This window comes from Protomyctophum bolini (assembly GCF_963924005.1).
Source record: "Protomyctophum bolini genome assembly, chromosome: 3".
Taxonomy (NCBI): Eukaryota; Metazoa; Chordata; class Actinopteri; order Myctophiformes; family Myctophidae; genus Protomyctophum; species Protomyctophum bolini.
In genome coordinates this window covers 30,431,821-30,454,915 of record NC_137864.1, presented here as the reverse complement: position 1 = coordinate 30,454,915, position 23,095 = coordinate 30,431,821, and the positions used below count along the sequence as shown (strand labels likewise).

The window sequence follows — 23,095 nt, the reverse complement described above, 5'->3', positions numbered from 1 at the left end:
TTATTCTTCGTCGTACACGTGTTATGCTTGCATGCTGAAAATGGCTGATCTACAAGCTCACAGCGCGTTGCGGACGCAACGCGTTGTGAGCTTGTCGATCAGCTATTTTCAGCACGTGGAAATAAGCAGGCTGTGAGAACTGAGACCCTTCACAATAAAAGCATGCAGCATTCACAAGTTGGCTCATAATAAAGAAAGGAAAAGGATTAGGTGGCATTCATATGAGCATTTTTTTTTAAACTGAGGCTCTGTCTCTGTCCTTTTCTTTCTCTTTGAAGTTATTTGATGAGTGCTGTCATGTGTGTTTTTAAAAGTATATTTACTTTTACGTTTTACTATATATTTAATATATATATATTTAATATATATATATATTTAATATATATATATATGTATATATATATACACACCCCCCCCCCCCCCCCCCTAGGTGTTCCCCGAGATTTTAGGGCTATGAAAAGTGTTCCCTGGGACAAAAAAGGTTGGGAAACACTGCACTAGCACAGCCATGCGAGGCAGTGAAACTTCTGTGCTACAGCAACACAGCCAGAGGTTAGTGAAGCATGTAGGTCACTGTAGGTTACTGGTTCGAATCCTCAAGCTGGCTGATAATATCTGGGTGTGGAGAGCGAGAGGGAATAGGGGTTTAAAGCAAAATGGCCAGCATCACTGTGGGAATATATGGTCAATGAGAAACATCCCCTTCCCTCCATCCAAGTACCTTAATCAAGTGTAATGGGCTGGCTCAGAGTTCAGCATCTGAGCTCACATGTCACTTCTAAGGCTGTAACCAAATCCAGCAAGAGCCTATATTCTACTATGCCTATGCTATCTTCTTCCCTCTCTGCCTTTCATACTAGCTGTCAATAAAATAGAAAAAGTTAAGGGGAGTGCCCACTTCCATGCAGCAGGCCGTTTTAAGACGGAGCCATCCAAGTTGGCCAGTGAACAAACAGAGCTGTCCAGGGATGTGCTGCAGCCCTGTCTCTCTGTGGATGGATCCAGCAGAGACACTTGAGAGCCAGGCTTCCCATTCGCAGTCACACTAGTCAATGGGGTAAAGCTGCTACTCTTTGCTCTCCCCCAGCCCAAGATGCAGAAGTAACTGGGACACAGAAGCTCTGTGTTTGTGCGCACGGCCGCACGCATGTGTGTGCGCTCGTGCATGAGCACGTGTGCATGCTATATCAGTGGTTAAGATCATTCTTTCCCTTCCTACCCTCCACCAAACAACATGAGGGTTGGGGCAGGGGCATCCTGCCTAATCATCTTCCATGTAAAAGGGCATGTCAATGACTTCCCACTTATTATTGCATGTTTACTGAACTCGCTGCACAGCTCTTATTTTTATCCAGTTACCCACCAAATTGGACAGGACACTCACTCACTGCTGTTATGTTGATTGTGACTTCCCTGGTTAGAGTAGAGATTCGAACATCTGTGGATATGCATCCCTCATATGTATATCTTTCCCCACATTCTATAATGAGGTCATATAAAGAATTTGGTTTTGGTAGTGGTGAGAGTGATTTTATGTGAAACAATATTAACATGTACGTACGTGTCAAGGAGCCAGCTAATAGGTGGTTCTGGCATCTGGTTAGGATGTCTCGAGCATCTAGGGAGGTCCTCGATGTGGATGCAGCCGATGCACATGCAGATCCGACACATCAAAGGTCCGACATGCGGAAAGAACTGTCGGACAATCGGACATGCAGTCGAATATGCGCTGCTCCCATGCTTGTGGTTATGGTTAGGTTAGGTAGGGTTTTTAGGTAGGTTGTTGGTCTAATTTACAATTTAGGCATTTAGCAGACGCTCTTAATCCAGAGCGATTTACATTAAGCAATAACAAAAGCATGGCATACATGCATCACATAAAAGTAGTTATCATAAATCATGTATAAACTAAGAACGTAACAGTGGAGTATCTATGTAAACTATACATACTATATTATATATTATACATGTGTACTATAAAGTGCTATGACTACATAAAATGCAATTCTAGTGCTGTCTACGTAACAAGCTAAGTCTGTTTAAAATACTATCTAAGTCTACATAAAGTGCCATCTAAGGGGCTAGGCTAGGGCTAGGCTAAGTGCTACGGGCCATGGTGGAGTCTGAAGAGGTGGGTTTTCAGACTATGGCGGAAGATTGGGAGTGAGGCTGCAGTTCTGACTGTGATGGTGCATTCCATAGGGACATAATGACATGTCGGACCAATAGTATGTCGGAACTAAAGCCTGTACCCCCTCAATGCACGCCCCACTGGAAGGAGACCCCCAAGGATGAGTCAGCCAGGAACGCCTTGGGATCCTCCAGAATAAAGTTACTAATGTTGCTGTAGAGAGGGACGTCTGGCGCTCTCTGGTGGAGCTGTTGCCCCTGCGACTGAATACGGATAAGCGGTTGAAGATGGATGGATGTACGTGTCATAGTCACATACAGATTTACTGAAATATGTGATGGACCTTATGTGAAAATATGTTGCTGTGGTCTGTCCTGAGGACATGTTGCTTGAAGCTTCACAAGGTCTACCCCGCGCCCCCGACCTGAACCCCCCCCCAGTCTTTATCTCGCCCTCCTCGTAATCTGATCTCGTTCTGTACTTACACATCTCCTAAGAGACAACTCACATTTCCTTTTGATTTACAGCGGGACTCCAGTGGGAATAAACAACATGAATTAACCACTAGTTTGTACAGACTCTACTACAGTACTATTCTGTACCCACTGACTGACCTGATTCAACTCTCACCTCAAAGTGCTTTTAATGCATTGACATATCTAGGGCTATGTATATCACTGCTTTATTTATTGTTTATTTTATGAATATGAACAGTTGGAGGAAATGGTGAGATTATGTTCACTACATTTAGAATGTTTTGGCAAATAGTCATTTAGCTTTGTGACTTGAATTGAGCGCAACAATAAAGTTGGTTTCAGTTCCCAGCTCACCGCATCAGGCACCGTATGGGTCAGAGTCATAGCATTAATAAAATATTCATTTGATCCTAGACCTAGAGGAGGGGTAATGAAAAGAACAAGAACAAGGATAAGTGGACAATTGTGGCAAGAGAAGAATTCTGGCAGTTAAACACATGTAATCTCTAACAGGCTGAAGTTTGCTTTTTTTCCCATTGGTGGTACTGTATGTGAACCTGGTCGACAACTAGCCTAACTGTCTTGAACATTTTCTGCACTTCATATCACTCATTTGATATGCCCCCTGAATGCAGCTTACTAGATATTCTTGTTGTGTTTTATGCCAAATTCCACAATTGCTTGTTCTTGAATTTAGGCCCTTATCTTAGTGCGAATGGCAGATGGAATATTCACAATATTTCATCAGTCATGAAAATTCCAAACTGTATATTGCACAAGTGTACAACAGCAGTGTTTCAGTCTTCATTTTCCACAATGTGAGACTGTTAAGGGTTCTTCTTGGCATGTCCATATTGCTGCCAGCTGGATTCTGTTACAGAACATATTGATGAATTCTCTCCCAAAGACTGATGTCTTTTCCCCCAGTCCTTTCCTTGGATCGGACCCTTTGAACAAAGTCATTGAAAGTAGATTGTGATGACAACTATCTATGAGCACAGTAAATCTTAAAATCTTATCTTATTAAAAGGGATATTGAATACTTTAACACTGTGATTCTGACCTTTGTATTTGCTATTTATTGCCGGTATTATATAGCAAAATTGTATATAAATTCTATTATTGTTCCATTTGTTATATAGGTTACTCTTTTTAAGAGCATTGAGCTGAATGATTAAATGGAAACCTCTGTGTAATGTATGGACGAATGGTTAAGACCTCTGCCTCCAGAGACCCTCAGTCACACACCATCCTCTTCCTCGTCTCCCTCGGCTCTCAAAACGATACAAAGGGGAGTGTAGTAGTCTGACTACAAATTCTATTATATACAATATTATGGGCCAGCCCATAATAACCCTGTGATGATCGTGAGGGTGAAACCTCGAATGGACCTTGATGACCACGATTTCCTGTCACAAATAATACAATGCCTCCATTAGCCGCACACCACTTCACATCCTCACTTATTGATTTATAGCGAACAGCTAGCCAATTAGCCCCCAGTGCTGCTGTTAGACAACAGAGCCACTGTATGTGTGTGTGGGGGGTTGGGGGGGGTGGTTTCATTCTTGAATTGGCCTGCACCTTTGATTCTAGCTTAGAGGAAGCCTTTATGACCAAAGTCATTAAATACCAGCCGCTCCTCCAGACCATCATAGAGCTAGGCTATAGGTGAAATCTACTTGTGTTTATCTTCGGCAGCCTAGGACATGTACATAGTTTGCTGTAAGAGGCTTCCAACAACTTGGGATGCCAAAAATTCAGCTAAACGGCGTACGAAATTCTGTGCAATCTCTTCTGCTATCAGTAGCCGCCAAATATGGCGAAGACGCTGGTATGGTGGGTATTTGTCAGGGATTTGCTGATTGCATTCTGACTGTACAGCACCTTGTAAATATTTGTGTCCTTGTATTTTATCTCTTATGTGGACATAAATAAATGGTGTGTGTGTGTGTGTGGCATCAAAAAAGCAAGAGAAGCAGACGGACATGCAGGAGTTGTCATACTGTTGTGTGTGTGTGTGTGTGTGTGCATAAAGCATACAGGATGTTGTGTTAAAGAGGAGTGTGTGTTGGGAACCATATGCTTTCAAGAGTGCATGACGATGTGTGTGTCTGCCTGTACTGTACTAGGTATATAGGCTGGTCCAATACAGATGCGTGGAAACCTTTGCCCTCACCCACCCCATTTTCTGGAGCCACATTGTAAAATCCTATTTTGTACAGTAGACACTTACTTTATTGTTGATTTCTTTTTTGTAAAGCACTTTGAGCTGCATTTCATGAAAGGTGCTACACAAATATAGTAAATATTACAAAAGAAATTACCTAGATGACCCATAACGGTCCATTTGACTCATTTGGATACATTTTGGGCTAAGTTATACTTTCAGAGCTATAACCAACTATTTTTTTTAAATCTGTGTGTGGTCTATATCTGTCCGTTTTCTCTCTGTCTGGATGGACTGTGGGGTTGTAACAGGAACTGTCCTACTAGTATCTTCATCTGTATTCTTATCTTTGGCGCTTGAATCTACTCTTACCTGTGCCTCTCCTGTATTATATAGACAAGTCATTTTGCATACAGGTACTTACAAGGAACAGGTGCATAGAAGAGAACATCCAACAACATTGAATACAAATTAGTGGTCTTGAAAGTGAAGACAATGAGTGGCATTGTCTTCACTTACAAAACCTTATTTAAGAGAGAATGACATTCTTTTACAGCAGATGGGATTGGGATTACAATGTTGTGTGTATGTTTTACTATGATCTGGCTGCAAACCAATTTAGCTAACCTTGAACTTAAATAAGTGTGCAATGGTACTAGTATTACTACACTATTGTTTCTAGTACTAAATTAATTATTGGTATAATACTAATCATCTTATTCATTTTGAAGTTTTGATAATGGCAAGCTGGAGAATCAATATTATGTTAATGTAAAAGAAATACAATACTGCATGACAAGGGAAAAAATTATATATAGGCTAGACGCCTCAAATCAGTGTTTTAAGAAATTATTAAGAAGATGAAACAAATGTATGACTGGGAGGAGAGGTACCAAAGCCTAGCGGGCCGGGACGGCTGGATGTGTGACTAGTTGGTCGAGGTTATGCCACATTCTGGAACCCTTTCAAAAGCAGCTTAATCACCACCACCCCACCTGGTCCCCCCCAACCTGTTAATTCATGCTGGGGCAGCGTGACTTTGGGTAGAGTTTATTCAAAAGGTCACACCACGGAGAGAGTAGGTGACGTGGAGAGTGATAAACGTCACTGGCCTAATTTAAGCTTTGTCGCACAGCGTCGCAGGAAATGGCACATTCGTTTGCAGATCCGTTATTTTCGTCAAGCAACACAATGCATGCATTGATGCATAGTCTACTGTAAATGTGGCTCAGCTGCTGTACAGTCTCACTGGTGAGAAATACAAACGTTGCAATACGGCAGCCTCACCCCCTCTGGCGCTTGGGTGTATTCAGCAGAATACAGCCTCACTCTCACACCCTGCATGGACACACCTTTGAGCTGGGGTTCTGTCACTGCTTTCTGTGGAGTCACGCCCTGTTTGAAATGCCTGTGGGGTGGAGAGAGGTGTGTAGTCAGTTGTTAGATTGTTCCAGTCAGTCATTGTGACTTTAGTCATCAACAATGACCCAATGTTAATTTCACTGCTGTGAAAGTGTAAATAAGAGTTTACCTCAGCCTGTATTGGTTTGAGAGAATGTTTGGAAATTAGGAAGGCAGAGTGAGCATGAGTGCTTTTGCGTGCACATGTGTGTGTAAATGGAACAGGGTGAGGGAGAGGTGAGAAGTCCATGTTTCGTCTTTCAGGATTTATGGGAGCAGGACAGATTGAATATGCCAAGTTAGTGTGGAATCTCACAGCAGGATTATAGTGCTGGGAGCCAAACGCTCTCTGACTGCCTCTCTTTCTGTGTCTGTATCACTCTCACACAGTTAAGACTAACTTATAAGTCATTATTTGATCCTGATGCTCGCTGATAATAGCTACATGAAGACCGGTTATTTTCTATGAATGACTGTCACATGCCAATATGAATGTTTTATTCAGAAAGCATATAAAACTCTCACTGTCATCTCTCTTTTCTATTGCTCTCGCCTGTTGCTGTTCATACTTATTTGCACTGAAGCACATTCCTTTTCATTCTGTACTGTAGCCAGTGTGTGAGGGAGCAGCCCCTCTATATCAGCAGTCATCCTCAGTGCTAGGAGGAGTAGTTGGGACCCACACCCACGGCTATACTTTTCCGGAGAAAAGTATGGCTCATGTCTTAATTGATTGATTTTATGACAAAAAAAAGTCTATTTAGAATCTAGGAAAATTAAATGGTGTACTGGATTGTTGGGATGTGTAACATGAACGTGATTTGTGGGAGAGTGGTGTGGTGGTGGTGTGGGCGGTTGTAATGATCCCAGGTGCAGTGAAAAATGAAAGCATATCACTCATTAACTGTGCCACTGATGGGAAGAGAGCAAGGTCCACTTCAAACTGCACAGCACAACAAAGAGCTCTATATATCAGCTAAACATTGGTTAGTGGCAGCCTGCCTGGCAGGGATGGCCTCAGTGTTCATGATCAACGTGCCAGTCGGGGAAGGTTCAGTCAGTGCTTTATTATTGGTCTGTAAGGGACTGTACAGGCTGTCAGACAGGCTTCACAGTAGACGTAAATGAGTGAAAGGGTGAACCATTGAAAGCGTTTGCAGTAAAAAGGGGAAACAAATTATTTAAGCAACAGTACAGTAGCTCAACTGAAGTTGTGCATATAAATTATGTCCTGTTGTTGTGTGTTTGTATGGCTGAGGTCCAGTCTGACTCTGCCCACAATGTCCCAGCCTGCCTGTCTGCTCTGACGTTGGTTTTCTGTATCAGCAGAACAATCTATACAGTCCAAGAGCGAGAGGGCACAGTCATCAGGACTGATAGACCATGGAGGGATTGTGTGTGTTTCAATGCATTTTTATGATCGTATGGGGAGGAATGAAAGTAAGTGGGTGTGTCAAGTTGTATTAATGACATACATGCGTGTATATGAGGCCTGGTCAAAAATAATCGAATGAACCAACGCTGATCGAGGCAGAGCATCACAAAGCCAACTGATAAAACAACTACAGTAGAATGACTGAGTGGGCACTGGGCACAGACTTTGTGTTACCTAGGCAACGCACAGGGTGTGGCTCGCCGCTGCAACAGTTGACTAAATTCTCAGCCTCGCCCAGAAAAACAAAAGACTACACAAGCACTGTGATTGTCTGACAACAGAACAGTACTGCCACTCACTGGCCTTGGTATTGATGTATGAGTCTGACTGCATAAAATATAAACTAAAAAGTACTAACTACACCCACCCTCACAGGCTGCAGAGCACACAGCGCAGCAGTCTAGCAGTCCCAGTTTCGCAATGTGTCAGACCAAAGTAACAACCAACATGGCTACCTCAACCAGCCAGACAATTAGAGGGGGATATCCATTTGTCCAACTTAATCACTCTTCAAAAGTAATCTATTTAGAGACAGTTATCCATGTAAAAAGGACAAAACATGACACAGACATAGGAACTGACCAACCAACCACTGACCTCCTTAGACCAACCATGGATTTATATTGTAGCCGAGCCAATCGGATGCTTTTTTCCTCTGGCAAAACCCAGACATGTTGACTTGTGACTGAGATCCTCTGTTGATGGAATTGATGATGTAAGATGTCTGACCCTGTGAATCTGTCAACTCTTTGGCAGTACACACAGTGCACCACACTAAAGACAGTGGCAGCCAGGATAACAAAGAATAAGGGGAAGGGACTTAGGCTAAAACCAAAGAACAGTGTGGCAGGGCATCGTTTTGGAAATGTAATCTTTAAGAGGTGTTTAATGCACTGTAATTTATATTTGTGAAAGGCAAATGTGACTCACTCATGTAGGGACAGATGTTTTAGGTGCTTTAGATGTGAGACCCTCCCATTGACAACCCAGCTCAACACAATCGGAGCAAGTGTTTAGTGTACTAGAAATCTTATCCTTAGCCATGGTGAGTCAGGGAGTTACGGTACCTCGTAAGCTGATGTGTGCAGTGAGCACAGACAGTCTTTATTGGCGGTGGTACAGTGTTGTGCTGCAGGGCCTCAGGCTAAGTGACTACTTGCCTGACTCACCACTGCTGCTGCTTGAGTTCCACCGACTCACTGGGATGTGCAAGTAAGTTCAGCATGAGATGTATGTGGTTTGAGTATGCACACTGACGGACACACTCACGACTCAGACAGGCATGCACACACCCTCATACACCCAGATGCATGATGTGGAATTGTAGTTGTATAGGAGAATGTGGTTACTTGCCAGTGACTCACCAGGACAACCGAGAGTTGCAGAGATAAGCACTTATTATTAGAGGGGAACAGACGCACAATGTGGAAGTACACTCTCTCACACACACACACGCACCGCCACCCGCGCACATACACAGTTACACACGCATACCGGTACACACACTAGCAAACACATGGAACACCCAATTCCTTTCCAATCGTTTTCCCTCTGGAGAAACAGGCCCCAGCAGGGGCTACAATGAAACACACACACACACACACACCTATCGCAGCGCCTGCACATGCACAGAGTTGTTGTAGAAAGAAACCCCAGAATGCTTTTCTGACTGTGGGAGTGAAACATAAGATGAGACATGTCCCTGTGCCAGGCCCCAGGGCACAAAGCAAGGGAGTGGTACTTTCACTAACACTACTACAACACCAAGCAAACCAGATCTGCAGAACAGCTTGGTTTCCTTTCATTAGTTTGTATGAATCTTTCTTTTCATTTAATCTTTGATGTGATACAATTCGTAATCCTGTAAATACACAAGATGATGTCTGAGGCATTGTGAACAAATTCCAAGATAGCAATTTCACTGCGACTGCATCACGACTCATGAGCCAGCATGCCAGGCTGCTGTTACGCTCCAACTTGTTTAGTAGAAGGAATTTGACTTCCAGATGGGAGACTGATCATTTTAATTATTTTGGCATGAGCTGATTGTGCTTTCCACAAGCCGTGACCAGTCAGCTTACCGTTTTAAACAGTAAGCATGGGAAGAAAAGGATATATCTTTGGTTTATGGGAGCTGTGTTGTTGGGAGTCAGTCACTTTGCTATTAGGTTGGAACTTGGAAGTGTAGTTACGCAATTAATGTAAAACATTTTAAAGGTTGGACTATATGCATTCTTGAATGTTCTCTTTGGACTGTTATGTTATTGGGCTGTACACACCCTTTCCTCTCAGATTGGGCTAATAACTAGTAATTAAACTTTTAAATAGGCTAACCCTTTGTAAATTTACAAGACAGTATAACTATTACAATTAACATTACATAAGGAAGTATAACTTAAAAAAATAAAACAGAAAAAATTGACCAAAGCATAAAATCAAAGACTGCTCTTTTTATGTGGGTCTTTATTGACCCACATAAACAAGTTCAAAGTTGTGCATTTTGTTGTTGATGCTGGAGTGTGTTCGTAACTTAGCAGCCTGTATGGGGCCCTTTGAGAGGGAGGTTTTCAGTGACTCAAAGTCTCAAAATAAGAAGAGTCAAAAATAGTCTGAACATGGCTGCAAAATGGGTGCATGATGCAACAGACACTGATGTATTAAGTAGGTTAGAATGTCATTTTTACATCTACTTGTTTTCTTGTCATTTGGTCGACATAAATGACTCACTTCACTGCATTTAAACGTTTTAAGTTCTCAGCTGACACGTCGCCTACTGTTAAATAATTGCAACTGTAGCTGGAAAGGTCAAACCATTCCAGGCAGCCAATACAATCAAAGACATTCAGCAGTGCCCAGAGACACTATTCCTGATTCTAGAGTTCTAGACATAATTATTCTGTGCTATAAGAAGAAATATTCAGAGAGAGACAGAGGGGTAGAGAAAGAAGATTTTGTTTAAAAAAAGAAGGCAAACAGGATATGACCTGGGTTTGAGACTAAAGCCAGATTGATGCTTTGACAACATAGTGGTGAAAACGTATGTATTTTCAACTTGACACCCCCCCCGCCCGCTTCAACCGTTCAATGTGACGTTTTTTGTAAAGTGACACATGACACTGTCATGCCATCACACTGACAGTTTATGCTAATGCATACATTTGTCTTTAGGGAGTTACAGTATGAGGTCTACTGTAGGTAACTGATTCTAAATCCACACCATATCATTGAAACTGAGGTAAATTGTGAGCACTGAACAGACACTTGGCCCCAGGCCCCCACATTTTTAGTTAAATGTTCCCAAACAGTAAACCGGATATACTTGTTGCAAGTCAGTGTCGCGCACCTGTTTCTTTGCTCCTCAATACACACGCACGCGCGCGCGCACGCACGCACGCACGCACGCACGCACGCACGCACGCACGCACGCACACGCATTAAACACACACACACACACGCATTAAACACACACACACGCATTAAACACACATTTACCAGACATACTCTCGTAAACATTCATATGTCGAACATACTACAAACGGCCACACAGACAATCGTATTCACCACACACTCGGACTGACACGCGTCAGCAGTATGCCAGTAATGTCCCTAGCAAAGAATGCTGTCCCTCCAGTTTCACTCCCGACACCACAAACATCTGAGGACATCATGGCTGCCCAACAGTGTACACATTGTTAACACTAATTTTGAGTGCACAGCCTTTGTAATGTTGAACGAGAGCAGCAGCATGTTTTAGAAACATACAGAACAATGAAGAGTATTTGTGAGATACTACAATGGAGTGCAGCATTGGGCACACTGTGACACAGGTGTAGAAAAGATATGCTAAAAAGAAAAAACACATTTAGGTGAAACGCTAAGTAACTACACCAAGAAGCTAGGGGGGTATCAATTGCCTTTATGGACCCCCTAATTGACGCCCCTTGACATAAAACCCTCCCACCCATCCACCCCTGTTGGAAAATAAGAAGTAGGAAAAACAGAATGATGAATAGAGCCTGTGGTTTAGTGGTTAGATACAGAATCCAATCCCACTAGTGTGCCTTCCTGCTGTGCCACATTTTCACTCCCATTACTCCCAACAACTATAAATCTTCCATCTTTAAACTTGTATAGATACAAATTTTACAAACGATGTTCCTCATCATGGCCACGTACAAGAAACGGAGACACGGGGGCGTTACCAGAGTGTTGTCTCACGTAGCCATTAGCCAACCCTCCAAACTCGCTCCACTCCGAATGGAGGTCTGGAGAAAGTGTCATTGGAAACGGTGAATAGAATGAGTGAGATAATTGTATTAAAACATTGGCTGAGGTATGTGCACTCTGCACTGCACAAAATAAACGCTCCTGACACACATCAACAGCTTTTGTTGGTGTTACATTACCGGTACTTGCTGCAGTGAGTCGCCATGTTTGTTTCACTGAGTACTAGTTTCATGCAGGCTCTATTGATGTGCACACCTGAGTGAGCCCCTCCCCCTTGGTCCTGCTCCCTAAGACCTTTTCACTTCACCATACCCCAGGCTTTCTTTCTGAGAACTCAAGCCTAGGATACAAGGTTATTGTGGGGATGACCATTGAAGCTGTTCGGACCTGGAACGCCAGAGGCAAAATAAGAGAAAATTAAGTCAAGCACCACGTCACTTATTTCATACAGCAAAACATGCATTTGATAGATGTCCTGAATACAGACAGTAACATTCTCTGCATTAATTTAACCATTTTGGTTAAATTGAGTTGAAGTAGCTCTGAGGATTTGACTGTGCATGCTGTAAAAATGATATTAGAAGAAGTAAGAACTTGTTGATGGGACATGGGAAGCATGCATACTGTGAATAGTAAGGCATTTTGGAATTTGAAATCAAGAACCAATAAATAGCTGAGGTTGTGGTATTTGTGTGGTGTTTTTGGGGGGTTGTGAGTAAGGGGAGGGGAGGTGGCATGTGTGTAAGTAAGTGTGTCATGGACACACAGATACACCGTTGAGTCGAAACCTAACAAGCTGGTTCCTGGTGCGTCAGCAACAGGAGTGTAACTCCCACGGTTGTTATGGGTGGTGGCTGGGGTCAAAGTTCAAGCTGAGATGAGAGGTTGGCATTCCTGTAACACAGCTGTCTCCCCTCCCGTGCCTCATACACTCTCCTCTCCCATAGGACACCCACTGCTGTGTGCTTTTTTGGAATATTTCAGTGCTTAAATATATTTTTGTTGTGACGGTAGTACTGCATGTATCAGAGCATGGTTTTGGTAGATTCAGAGATTGTTGTACCTGGGTGGTGTAAACTGAATGATGGGGACAGACGAGAAGAAAAAACAGGAAGTTGTTTGATTCCCAGCCACGGTGCCTCCAGCTTGGTCAGATGCTCCAAATATATATTACCGGTAGACCTTTTCACAGTGGTCATTTTGATGGGTAAACGGTAAACACCAGCTTATGGTATAACATTAATTGTGGGTTTGTCACTTCGGTGTTAGCTCACATGCCTTTATTACCCATCAGCTGTGTCGCAGCATTTATCTGTCAAAATTTGAGTTGTCCTGATACCGATACTGGTATCGGTATCGGTATCGGTAAGTGGTTACTCAACGAAAATAAAAAAGTACTCTTATCGGTACTCTGTATCGGCGAGTACTACATTTGAAATACTTGTACTGGCATCGGGACAACTCTAGTCAAAATGTATGCTGTGCATAGACTGTAAAAAATATGGACAAAGCGTTCCCCGGGTCTAACATGAACGTAAAATGAAGCCTGAAATCCCTTGCACTGTAAGTCACCATCTTTCAAGATCCGTTTGAGCCCAGTTTGGCCATTGGCTGGCCCAGACAACGAGGCGGGACTTCCCCCCTTCTTCTTCGTTGGTTTTTATTTTGACTCGAGTGGGTGGGGGATCCCGTTCATGAACTGTAACGGTAGCCACGCCCCTCAGAACATTTTACTTTATGGTCATTTCTTTTATAAATGGGGCCATCATTTTCCAAAAAGAATATTATGACATTAGAAATGTATGACCATGTTTATTAAGGTAATACAGTCTAGGTGAAGTTGGGCCCAAATACATGGACTTCTATGGGGCTATGGGTTTTTTTGAGCCCAATGATAGCGCCACAACAGGCCATTATATGAACTTTCATTTCCTTAGTGGCTAATCTGTCTGACTGCCCCCCTGATGCTGTGGAAAAGGTCCTTTGACAGTGTTATGTACATAGGATGCCAGCGAGGGGGGGGGGGGGGGGGGGCGCTGCCAAAAATAGAAAGAGAGGTTACTGAGGTGAGCATCACATCACCTTGGTCAGTGTTCTTTTTTTTTAATATATTTTTTATCCCACGATTTTGTAACTCATTTCACCCCTGTGTCAATCATCTACTGTGATCCTGGGCTCTACACACCCTCCGCCAACCTGGGGAGAGCAACGGACTTAACTCATGCTTCCTTCATGCTCGAGTGTCCAAGTTGCTCCTTTACACCTGACCGGGGGGAGTTTCCCTGGTTGGACGTAGCGCGTGAAAGGAACACTTTATTCCAACCAGTTCCTTTCCCCTCCATCAGGCGCCCCGGCTGGCCAGGGGGAGGAAGTCAGTGTGGTTCTTAAAATTATAATCTGGTATTGAACTTTAGCCAATATATTGCACCATATGTCAGATATTGAGTTGGAGCCTTGACGCTGTGTTATTAGTTGATGATTCAGTGTTGTAGGATGTCTTTGCAGACAGAGTTTCTTGACATACAAAAAGATACATGAAACTAGGTTGGGACAAGAGTATAATCCAACAATTTATTTTGTATCATATTGTGGCCAGCTTTCTTGAGTGCTCTGAGTGAGTCTACACTGCAGTATTATATTACCGGTACATATCTGTACAGAGTTCTATTACAATAATTCCACAATTCTTATTTCATCTTTAAAAAATATTCTTCCTCTTTTGTGTCATCCAGGTTTTCTCCATTGCTGTTGGTTTGAGCCCACAAGGCTAGAATGGAAATGCAAAGTAAGTGTTTGTTTTATTTCCATTCAAATATGTTCTTGCATGCTGGCCTGTACCTGTCTACGTCGCTTCTCTTTCTGATGTACTGTCAGTTCATAGTATTATGGTTATTAGGCTCTTTTGGAATGTACAATTTAATCATGGCCTGTGGACTGGATTACTGTTTTGATATTATCAAAGTCTCCAATACTTAATCCAATTAAAAATGGTTGCAGCTGTTGAATGGCCCTTTTATGTTTGTATTGTCTGCTAACTAACAACAGAGCAAATTAGAATGTCGTGGTCATAATTACAAAACATGTTTGTAGCTCCTGAACCTGTATCGATGCATAACATTTAAACGGTTTTCAGGCATAAGCTCAGAGATGAGTATGGGTATGGTTACTATGGTATGGTCAGGGGAAGGATCTGGGATAACACCTGACCTCAAGCTCCTGGAGGTTGTAGACATTGGGAACCGGTTCAAGAACCATGAATCAGCTGTTGTCTATTTTCCTTCACTCAAAATGGCCCTCTCTTCCTGTTTGCCAGTGGCTGACCCTGAAAGCGTGGTGAAAGTGTCCGAGTGGCAGCAGTCGTACTATGGCACAGACTCTGGTATCCAATCTGGTGCCACTACAGTCAGAGACGATGACGCAACAGAGTACAGCACCTCCACCAAACACTACACTGTCACTACGACTGTCACAGGAGATGACCCGCGTGGTAAGATGCACACACGCAGATGCACACGCTTGACCCTTCACAAATTCACACACCCTTGGACAACACCAAACCACATACAGTCACAATCTGCTCTCACGGCCACAACGAATGACCAGTGTGTTTGATGATGCGAGAATCTAATACTTTTAGTGTTTTGACTTTCTCATTTATATACTGGTTTAATGGGTTGTTTGTGAAAGACAGAAGAATAAAACGGTATTGTGAACGTCTGCTCTATATAATCGGAACACAGCTAAGAGGTGGCCAAGAAAGAAAAGGGCATTATTACCCAACCTGACCGTGTTCTGTCCAGTGAATTCAGAGTAATGAACCTCAGGCTGGTGCCATCTCAGGAAAATAAAGCTCTACTCACAGACAGTCTAGTCCTTTATTCCTTCCGCTAACAGGCTATTAAACTCTGACAGTAGTTAAATGTCTGTTGCATTCCTTGAACTCAGTTATTTATATGTAACTATGACAACATTTTTATAATATTTTTGTAATGTTTATTTTAGTTTTAATTGTTTGCTGCTGCTCATTGTTTCCTTATGTTGACAGTGTGTTTATCAGTTTAACTGCATTGCCAGTAAATCTTCTTCGTAAGTCTTTGTGTGATTTCTGTGGCCTGGGTTTGTTGCAAAATGAACTGGCCCAGGGATGGACTACAACTGAAAATGCACATATTTGCAGTGATGTTGATTAATGATCACTCTCCCCGTAAAACCAGAATAATAAGTAAATTTAATTGACCTAAATACACATAGTACTGTCCAATCCCAACTTTTGTTCTATTCTGTCCATCTATTCCCAGAACTAGAGTCCCAGTATGCCATGACCAGAGCCCAGCGAGTGCGGGCGGCCATGTTCCCAGAGACTGTGGCCGAGGGCACAAGCATCTTGTCCACGCAGACGGACGCGTCCCAGATGACCAACGTGCAGCGCCTGGCCGAGCCATCACAGCTGCTGAAGACAGCCATCATACACCTGATTAACTACCAAGATGATGCAGAGCTGGCCACGCGCGCTGTGCCTGAGCTTACCAAGCTGCTCAATGATGAAGATCAGGTGAGGAACACCAGAAAAAGACACACGGATAGATAGGATGTCTGGTGGAAAGTCCAAAACAGCAGACTTAATTTTAAGCTCACTGCTCAAGTTTTGATGCGTCATGAGCTTGTGGATCTGCTATGTTTTTGAAAATGTTTAAATTTTTTGCCTAGAATGACATGCCCAAAATGGCAACGCCAGGGTTATGTGTTAGATTGGCCTTGATTTTTGTACATCTATTAATAACGTCTCTCATCACTCACTCAGAATAGTCTAATGAATGCGTTAATACCCCCTTGTTGACTCCATGGCTGACAAATGCCATCCCAAGGCAGACTAGATAAGATAAATGCATATTCACTTATCATGGTCACGTTGTTGAGCTCAGTGGAATGTTGAGGCCAAGTGCAAATGCTTAACAACCAGAAGCTTCTAGTGGCCAAATGATCAATATCACATAATGATAGTTATAATAATATATTGTATTATATTATGTAAGATAATAAAACCATAGCTCTGTACCAAAATTTGTAATTTGGCTTAAAGTGCAAAATTATACAAAATTGATAAACTTAAAAGAAACAGACTTTCCCAATAATGTCCCCCTAAATACCCCAATGGGGGTGCCTGGTGACTTGGCCAGTTAGGGCACTGACTATATGTTCATTCCAAGCTACCAGAGTTCAAATCCAGCTATTGTCATGTCTTGCATGTCTATCCTTGGTTTCCTGTGTTTCTTTATCTCAATAAAGCATAAAATGCCAAAGAATAATCTTTAAAAAAAAGGAGAAAAGAACACACACACATTCTAGTCTACAACCACTTAGTCATTGTGTCTATGTCCTTCCTCAGGTGGTGGTGAACAAGGCAGCTCTGATCGTGAACCAGTTGACCCGGAAAGAGGCATCTCGTCGTGTCCTCATGCAGTCGCCCCAGATGGTGGCGGCCGTGGTCAGGGCCATGAATAACACTGGAGACATGGACACAGCCCGTGCCACAGCCAGCATCCTCCACAACCTGTCTCATCAGAGGGAGGGGCTGCTGTCAATCTTCAAGTCTGGAGGCATCCCAGCCCTGGTTCGCATGCTCAGGTATGAGTGATGGATGCATCACTCGATAGATCAGTCGACATTTGGGTCTTTTGAGGTCCTTGGTGAAATTCAAGCAGCCCCTTAGTGGCCAACACAATAATGGCACAGCGTCGCTGTCCAATCTTTAGCTGTCGGTAGTAAGTAACTACCGGTATGTGCACTTGAAGCAACAGAAATTGTCAATGCCTGTTGTCTTCAGTGGTGAAGCCGCAGTATAGGGCAACTAGTACAGTATAGTGAGACTACATCTCATTTGGACCAATAGAAATGGCACTATTTATAAATGCTTATCCTAATAGAACAAAAGTGTGTCACAAGAACAATGTAGTTATAAATAAGGCATTCACAATTTTTAGGTATATAGTTATAGGTAGGGATAGGGATGTCCCATATAGGTATGTCCCGATACACTTTATTCGTTCCCGATCTGATCACGATACCACAATTTCTGTGTTAGCCGATACCGAATACCGATACCAGTGTTGTGATCTTGTGTTGTGTTTATAGCTATATATCTCGTGTTTACAGCAGACTCTTCACTCAAATGTACACTTGTCAGTTTGGGCAACTCCAAAGCAAACTCCACATGCCCCAACATTTTATTTACCTGCCATAGTGTCAACCACTTACCCCTGTGTTGGATTGGTGGTTAGATCAGCATATTTGTCGATCCCGATATGAGAAATAAGGGCCGATACGGATACTTTTCAGATACAGTATCGGGACATCTCTAGTTGTCAACTACTATTTTCACACACTTGAGATGCACATTCCCAGGCGTTCATGACCAAAGGTTTGGTGACCTCATGCACGTAGAAGCTTGAGCTGTGATTAGTCTACCTTTAGAGGAGACATACAAACCCCTATTTTAGACAGCTTTGCCTCAAGCCATTGTCTAAAGAAAAAGCAACACTTTGGTTGTCCTGGGCAGCTTCCATGTGTGAATCTGTGTGACTGTAAAAGAGCAGCAGCAGCAACAAATCATCTCTCCTGTCTCTCTCAGCTCTCCCATGGAGTCGGTGCTCTTCTACGCCATCACCACCCTCCACAACCTGCTTCTCCACCAGGAAGGGGCCAAGATGGCCGTGCGTCTGGCGGATGGCCTCCAGAGGATGGTGCCCCTGCTGAAGAAAAGCAACCCCAAGTTCCTGGCCATCACCACCGACTGCCTGCAACTGCTGTCATACGGAAACCAAGAGAGCAAGGTAGAGTGTGTGTGTGTGTACACACATACAATTATGTACTTACTGCTACAGTCGGCATGTTTTTCAGTTCTTGTACTATCTCTGTACTGCCGCATCCTAGTAACCCACTGAACGAGTTGGTACATGTGTTGATTCGGTTAATGTGGTGTGTAAAACTGAGTCATCCAGCTGAGTGGTGCATTTATGGGTTGGGTGGGGTTGTTTACTGTAGTACACTAAGTATATCCTGATAGGCCAGTTTTTTTAAAGTTCTCTTTAGTCTGTACTACAAGGCTTTCTTTAATTAGATTTAGAATTTACTTTTTATATAATAATCTTTATTGTCCCGAAGGATATTCGTCTTCAGTCTGTTCAAACACCCACATCAAAACAACACAGAGCACATAACACCAAGATAAAATAAATAAATACAAAAACATGAGGTCCCCACAGTATACAGAACCATCCTATCGGCAGTTTGTTTAAAGCTGCAATGGCTTTACTCGTACTAAACTCGTACTAAAACTGACCTTTTTCCATGGCAAGGTTTTGTAATCTTTGTCCAGATGGCATGAGGTTAAAGAAGCGATACAGAGGATGATCAGTGTCATTTGATATTGAAAGTGCTAGCCGTGTGATAGCCTTTTAGTTCATATCAGAAAGTGGGTGTAGAAAGTCCGATGATCTTGGAAGCAATACGGATAATACTGAAAAGTTTGTTCCTGTTATAGGGAGTAGCTTATTTTAATAATGATGCCCTGCGTTCAACTCAATATCACTGACTTTCACCTGCTAATTTACTCTCCCTATTCCTCTCTGCCTTTGTTCCATTCACTCAATCTTTCTCTCAAGTCGATGTACAATACTGTCCAAAACACGACTCACAAAGGGAAACATCACATAAGGTCTTTTTTTTTTACCCCCCATCAGTTGATCATCCTGGCTAATGGAGGTCCAGAGGGTCTGGTTCACATTATGAGGAACTACAGCTATGAGAAGTTGCTGTGGACCACCAGCCGTGTGCTGAAGGTCCTCTCCGTCTGCCCCAGCAACAAGCCTGCTATCGTAGAGGCTGGTAGGAAGAGTTTACACTTCTTACCACTGCTAGAATATCTCCTGTGACCTATTACCCCACCCTGTGTCTGTCCCGTTGGCCTTCTGGGACTTTCATCATGTTCTAAACATAGTTGCTGGTTTATGATCCAGTGACTCATACTATATTTGTAAATTATTCCTCCTGTTTTCTGAGACTAAATAGGCATATTCCTGAGAGGTCTGCTAGTTGATTTTAGCTAGCTTCTGTTTGTGAAATAAATGGATCACATTGAAATGCATGTGAAAAACAGTTATTTCTAGCTGCCAGGCAAAGAGCTTAACTGAACGTCTTTCTCTTTCCAGGTGGGATGCAGGCTCTGGGGAAACACCTGACTGGCTCCAGTCAGCGCTTGATGCAGAACTGTCTGTGGACGCTCAGAAACCTGTCTGATGCTGCCACCAAGCAGGTTCGTCTGTCTGTCTGTCTGTCTGGCAATGTTATCTCAGTACTATATTGTAGTTGTTCCTGTCACTTAAAAATAATAGTCATACAGTGCATGTTGCTGGCGATGGATTTAATACTGAATTTGAAAAAGAAAAACAATTCCATCACCTAATCAACATGAGTTAGACTTTAATATATTAGTGCCCCTCACTTCACAAGGGTGTTTTCTTTTTTAATATGTATATTCATTGTCACAGCACTTCTTATTGTCATGAAAACCGTGTTACCTAAGCAGATGAACTAGAACTAAAAAGCTTCTCCACATCCAGGAGGGTCTGGACAGCCTGCTGCAGGTCCTGGTGGGCCTCCTGAGCTCTGACGACATCAACATGTTGACCTGCTCCACCGGCATCCTCTCCAACCTCACCTGCAACAACGCCCGCAACAAGGCGCTGGTCACCCAGGGCAACGGGGTGGAGGCGCTCATCCACGCAGTGCTGCGCGCGGGGGAGAAGGAGGACGTGACGGAGCCCGCCGTCTGCGCCCTCCGCCACCTCACCTCCCGCCACCCAGACGCAGAGGTGGCCCAGAATGCTGTGCGGCTGCACTACGGCATACCGGCCATCGTCAAGCTGCTCAACCAGCCCTACTACTGGCCTGTTATCAAGGTACTGCGTGGAGAGAGATGGTGGTGTTTATTACTAAACAAGACAAAAGATGATGAGGGGGGGGGGGGGGGGGGGGGGTTAGGATGAGAGTCCTAAAGAGAAACAGAGTTTCTGACCCCCAGGGATCAGTCGGGGGGGTTCAGGGGCCCCCAGAAAATCTAGTTAATATAGCAGTTAACAGTTTAACCACTTAGGCTCATAATGTGTCACCATGTTGTAGAGCTTAACCCATTCTGACCTGAGATCAGATTCTAAGGCACAGAAGAATGGTGGTTCTTTAACGAATTTTGACCTGAGATCAGATTCTAAAAATGTCTTAAATCCTGACAGTTAGCAGACCTACAAGCTCGTAGCGCGCCACTCGGTGGCGCACTATGAGCTTGTAGATCTGCTATTTTTCAATAGCTAAAGCATAACATAGTGCTAACACCAAAATATATTTGAAACATCGTAACACAAACATTGCGGCCAAATACATATTAATTTGGGGTCCTTGACAAAACGTTTGAGAACCACTGGTTTATATCTTGCAGGAGGGAAAAGGTGTGTGAGTGGGGTTGTACAGGCGGCATATAGACTGACTCAGATGGTATAGGATAAACACCACCACACAGCAGCAGAAAGAGAGAAAGACAGGAAGGAAGGAAACCCTGCACAGGCCTTTGATCTGTGGAGAGACCTAAAGGGACAGGGAGGATTAAACTTGAATCCTAGGCATCTCAATTTTCACTTGAAATACCAGATCTCCAAGCGCACACATCGGAACTACTATTTTCAGTGAAGAAATTTGGTGCAGAGGGGGGGGGGGGAAACAGACCAGGTACAGAGCCACATCGGGGCAAGTTTACCAAGTATAGAGGATTTAAGTGGATGTTTTATGGGAAGAAACAGGAGATAGAAAGAGGGAAAGGAATAGACAGATGGATGGAGAGAGGGGGAGATGGAGGACAGGGCAGAGGACCAGCCTCTCTGTGAGCCCAAGAGCGGAAGAGCATGAAACACACATGCTAGACAGATTGTGCACCCAGTGATGTAGAGTGACCCGCAGACCCTCATCCCTGGACCCACATGAGGCAGATTTTACGCCTTCCAATATTCTAAACGAGATGCATGATGAAGTCATAAATTATTTTCAAAAGTTCTGATCAAAACCACGGATAGCGACGTAGATTCAGATTAAATGAGGAAGATTGTCGGCCCGTAAATCAGGAAGTGAATGGCTGCGAGTGCAGCAAAACGGCTCCGGGATCGAGGGATCGACGAGCAAGGCGTTGCCTAGCAACGGCCGTTGTCAAAAAATGGATTTTAGCGACCGCATTTTACATCATTAAAAGGACCTAAAGACATGTCCACAAGTCCTAGGCCTCATATGGGTGTAATTTTGAAGACGTGTGGACACGTCCTGGGCATCAAAGTGCTCGGGGAGGGGTTCGAATAAATTATGGTCTCAATTGGATGCTCCCTAATATCACTAACCATGCTAAACCCCACCTGTCATCCTTCCCTTGCAGGCTGTGGTTGGTCTGATCCGTAACCTGGCGCTGTGTCCGGAGAACCAGGGCCCGCTGAGGGATGCAGGAGCCATCCCCCGCCTCGTCAACCTGCTGCTCAAAGCCCACCAGGATGCCCAGAAACACGGCTCCTCTGCCCAGCAGACATACCAGGTTCGGAGACAGACAGACACACATAATAGCTTTTGTACTACCCTACAAAGGCAAACAACAGCTAGGAATACTTTTACTTTTCAGAAATGAGGAATAATAAATATCACAATGGATATTTACTGGTGTGTTCCAGTGTTGATTTTGTCAGCAAATTCTGAATCTTCTGAACACACCATTGAGTTTTAAAGTCTGGCGACTAAATATCAACAAAATACACACTGTTGTGTTCAGTTTGTGCATATAGCTATGGTATACTCAGTTTATTGAGCGACGTCTGAGTAATGGTTTGCTTCAGGATGGTGTGAGAATGGAGGAGATTGTGGAGGGGTGTACGGGAGCCCTGCACATCATGGCCAGAGACCCTGTCAACAGAGCTAGCGTTGCCGACATGGAGACCATCCCACTGTTTGTACAGGTACAGTATGGTAACACCATAGATCCAACACCCAGATGTATATAAAATGTTGGATCTTTTTTTTGAGCGGTGCTAAGCGCTCTGTGTGGTTTTGTGTTCATGTCTATTCCGGCCCCTGTCTGTCTATTCTGCCCCCTGTGACGTCATGTGGACATTGTGGGTCCATACATCATCATAATCATGCTAAAAGGCAAAGCTCACTTCACAAAAGTGTGATTT

The 23,095-nt window shown here is 43.4% G+C and overlaps 1 protein-coding gene across 1 annotated transcript in view; it reads left to right on the top strand.

Annotated features, from left to right (window-relative positions):
- LOC308312915 (junction plakoglobin-like) overlaps window positions 1-23,095 on the top strand; it is a 32,185-nt gene that overhangs the window by 6,844 nt on the left and 2,246 nt on the right. Inside the window, exons 2-11 of the mRNA XM_080759702.1 lie at window positions 14,573-14,625; window positions 15,154-15,327; window positions 16,139-16,392; window positions 17,227-17,465; window positions 18,469-18,670; window positions 19,580-19,724; window positions 20,048-20,151; window positions 20,459-20,797; window positions 22,309-22,461; window positions 22,757-22,876. Coding sequence (XP_080615828.1) covers window positions 14,613-14,625; window positions 15,154-15,327; window positions 16,139-16,392; window positions 17,227-17,465; window positions 18,469-18,670; window positions 19,580-19,724; window positions 20,048-20,151; window positions 20,459-20,797; window positions 22,309-22,461; window positions 22,757-22,876 — 1,743 coding nt within the window. The 5' untranslated portion in view covers window positions 14,573-14,612. The remainder of the gene's footprint in view (window positions 1-14,572; window positions 14,626-15,153; window positions 15,328-16,138; window positions 16,393-17,226; window positions 17,466-18,468; window positions 18,671-19,579; window positions 19,725-20,047; window positions 20,152-20,458; window positions 20,798-22,308; window positions 22,462-22,756; window positions 22,877-23,095) is intronic.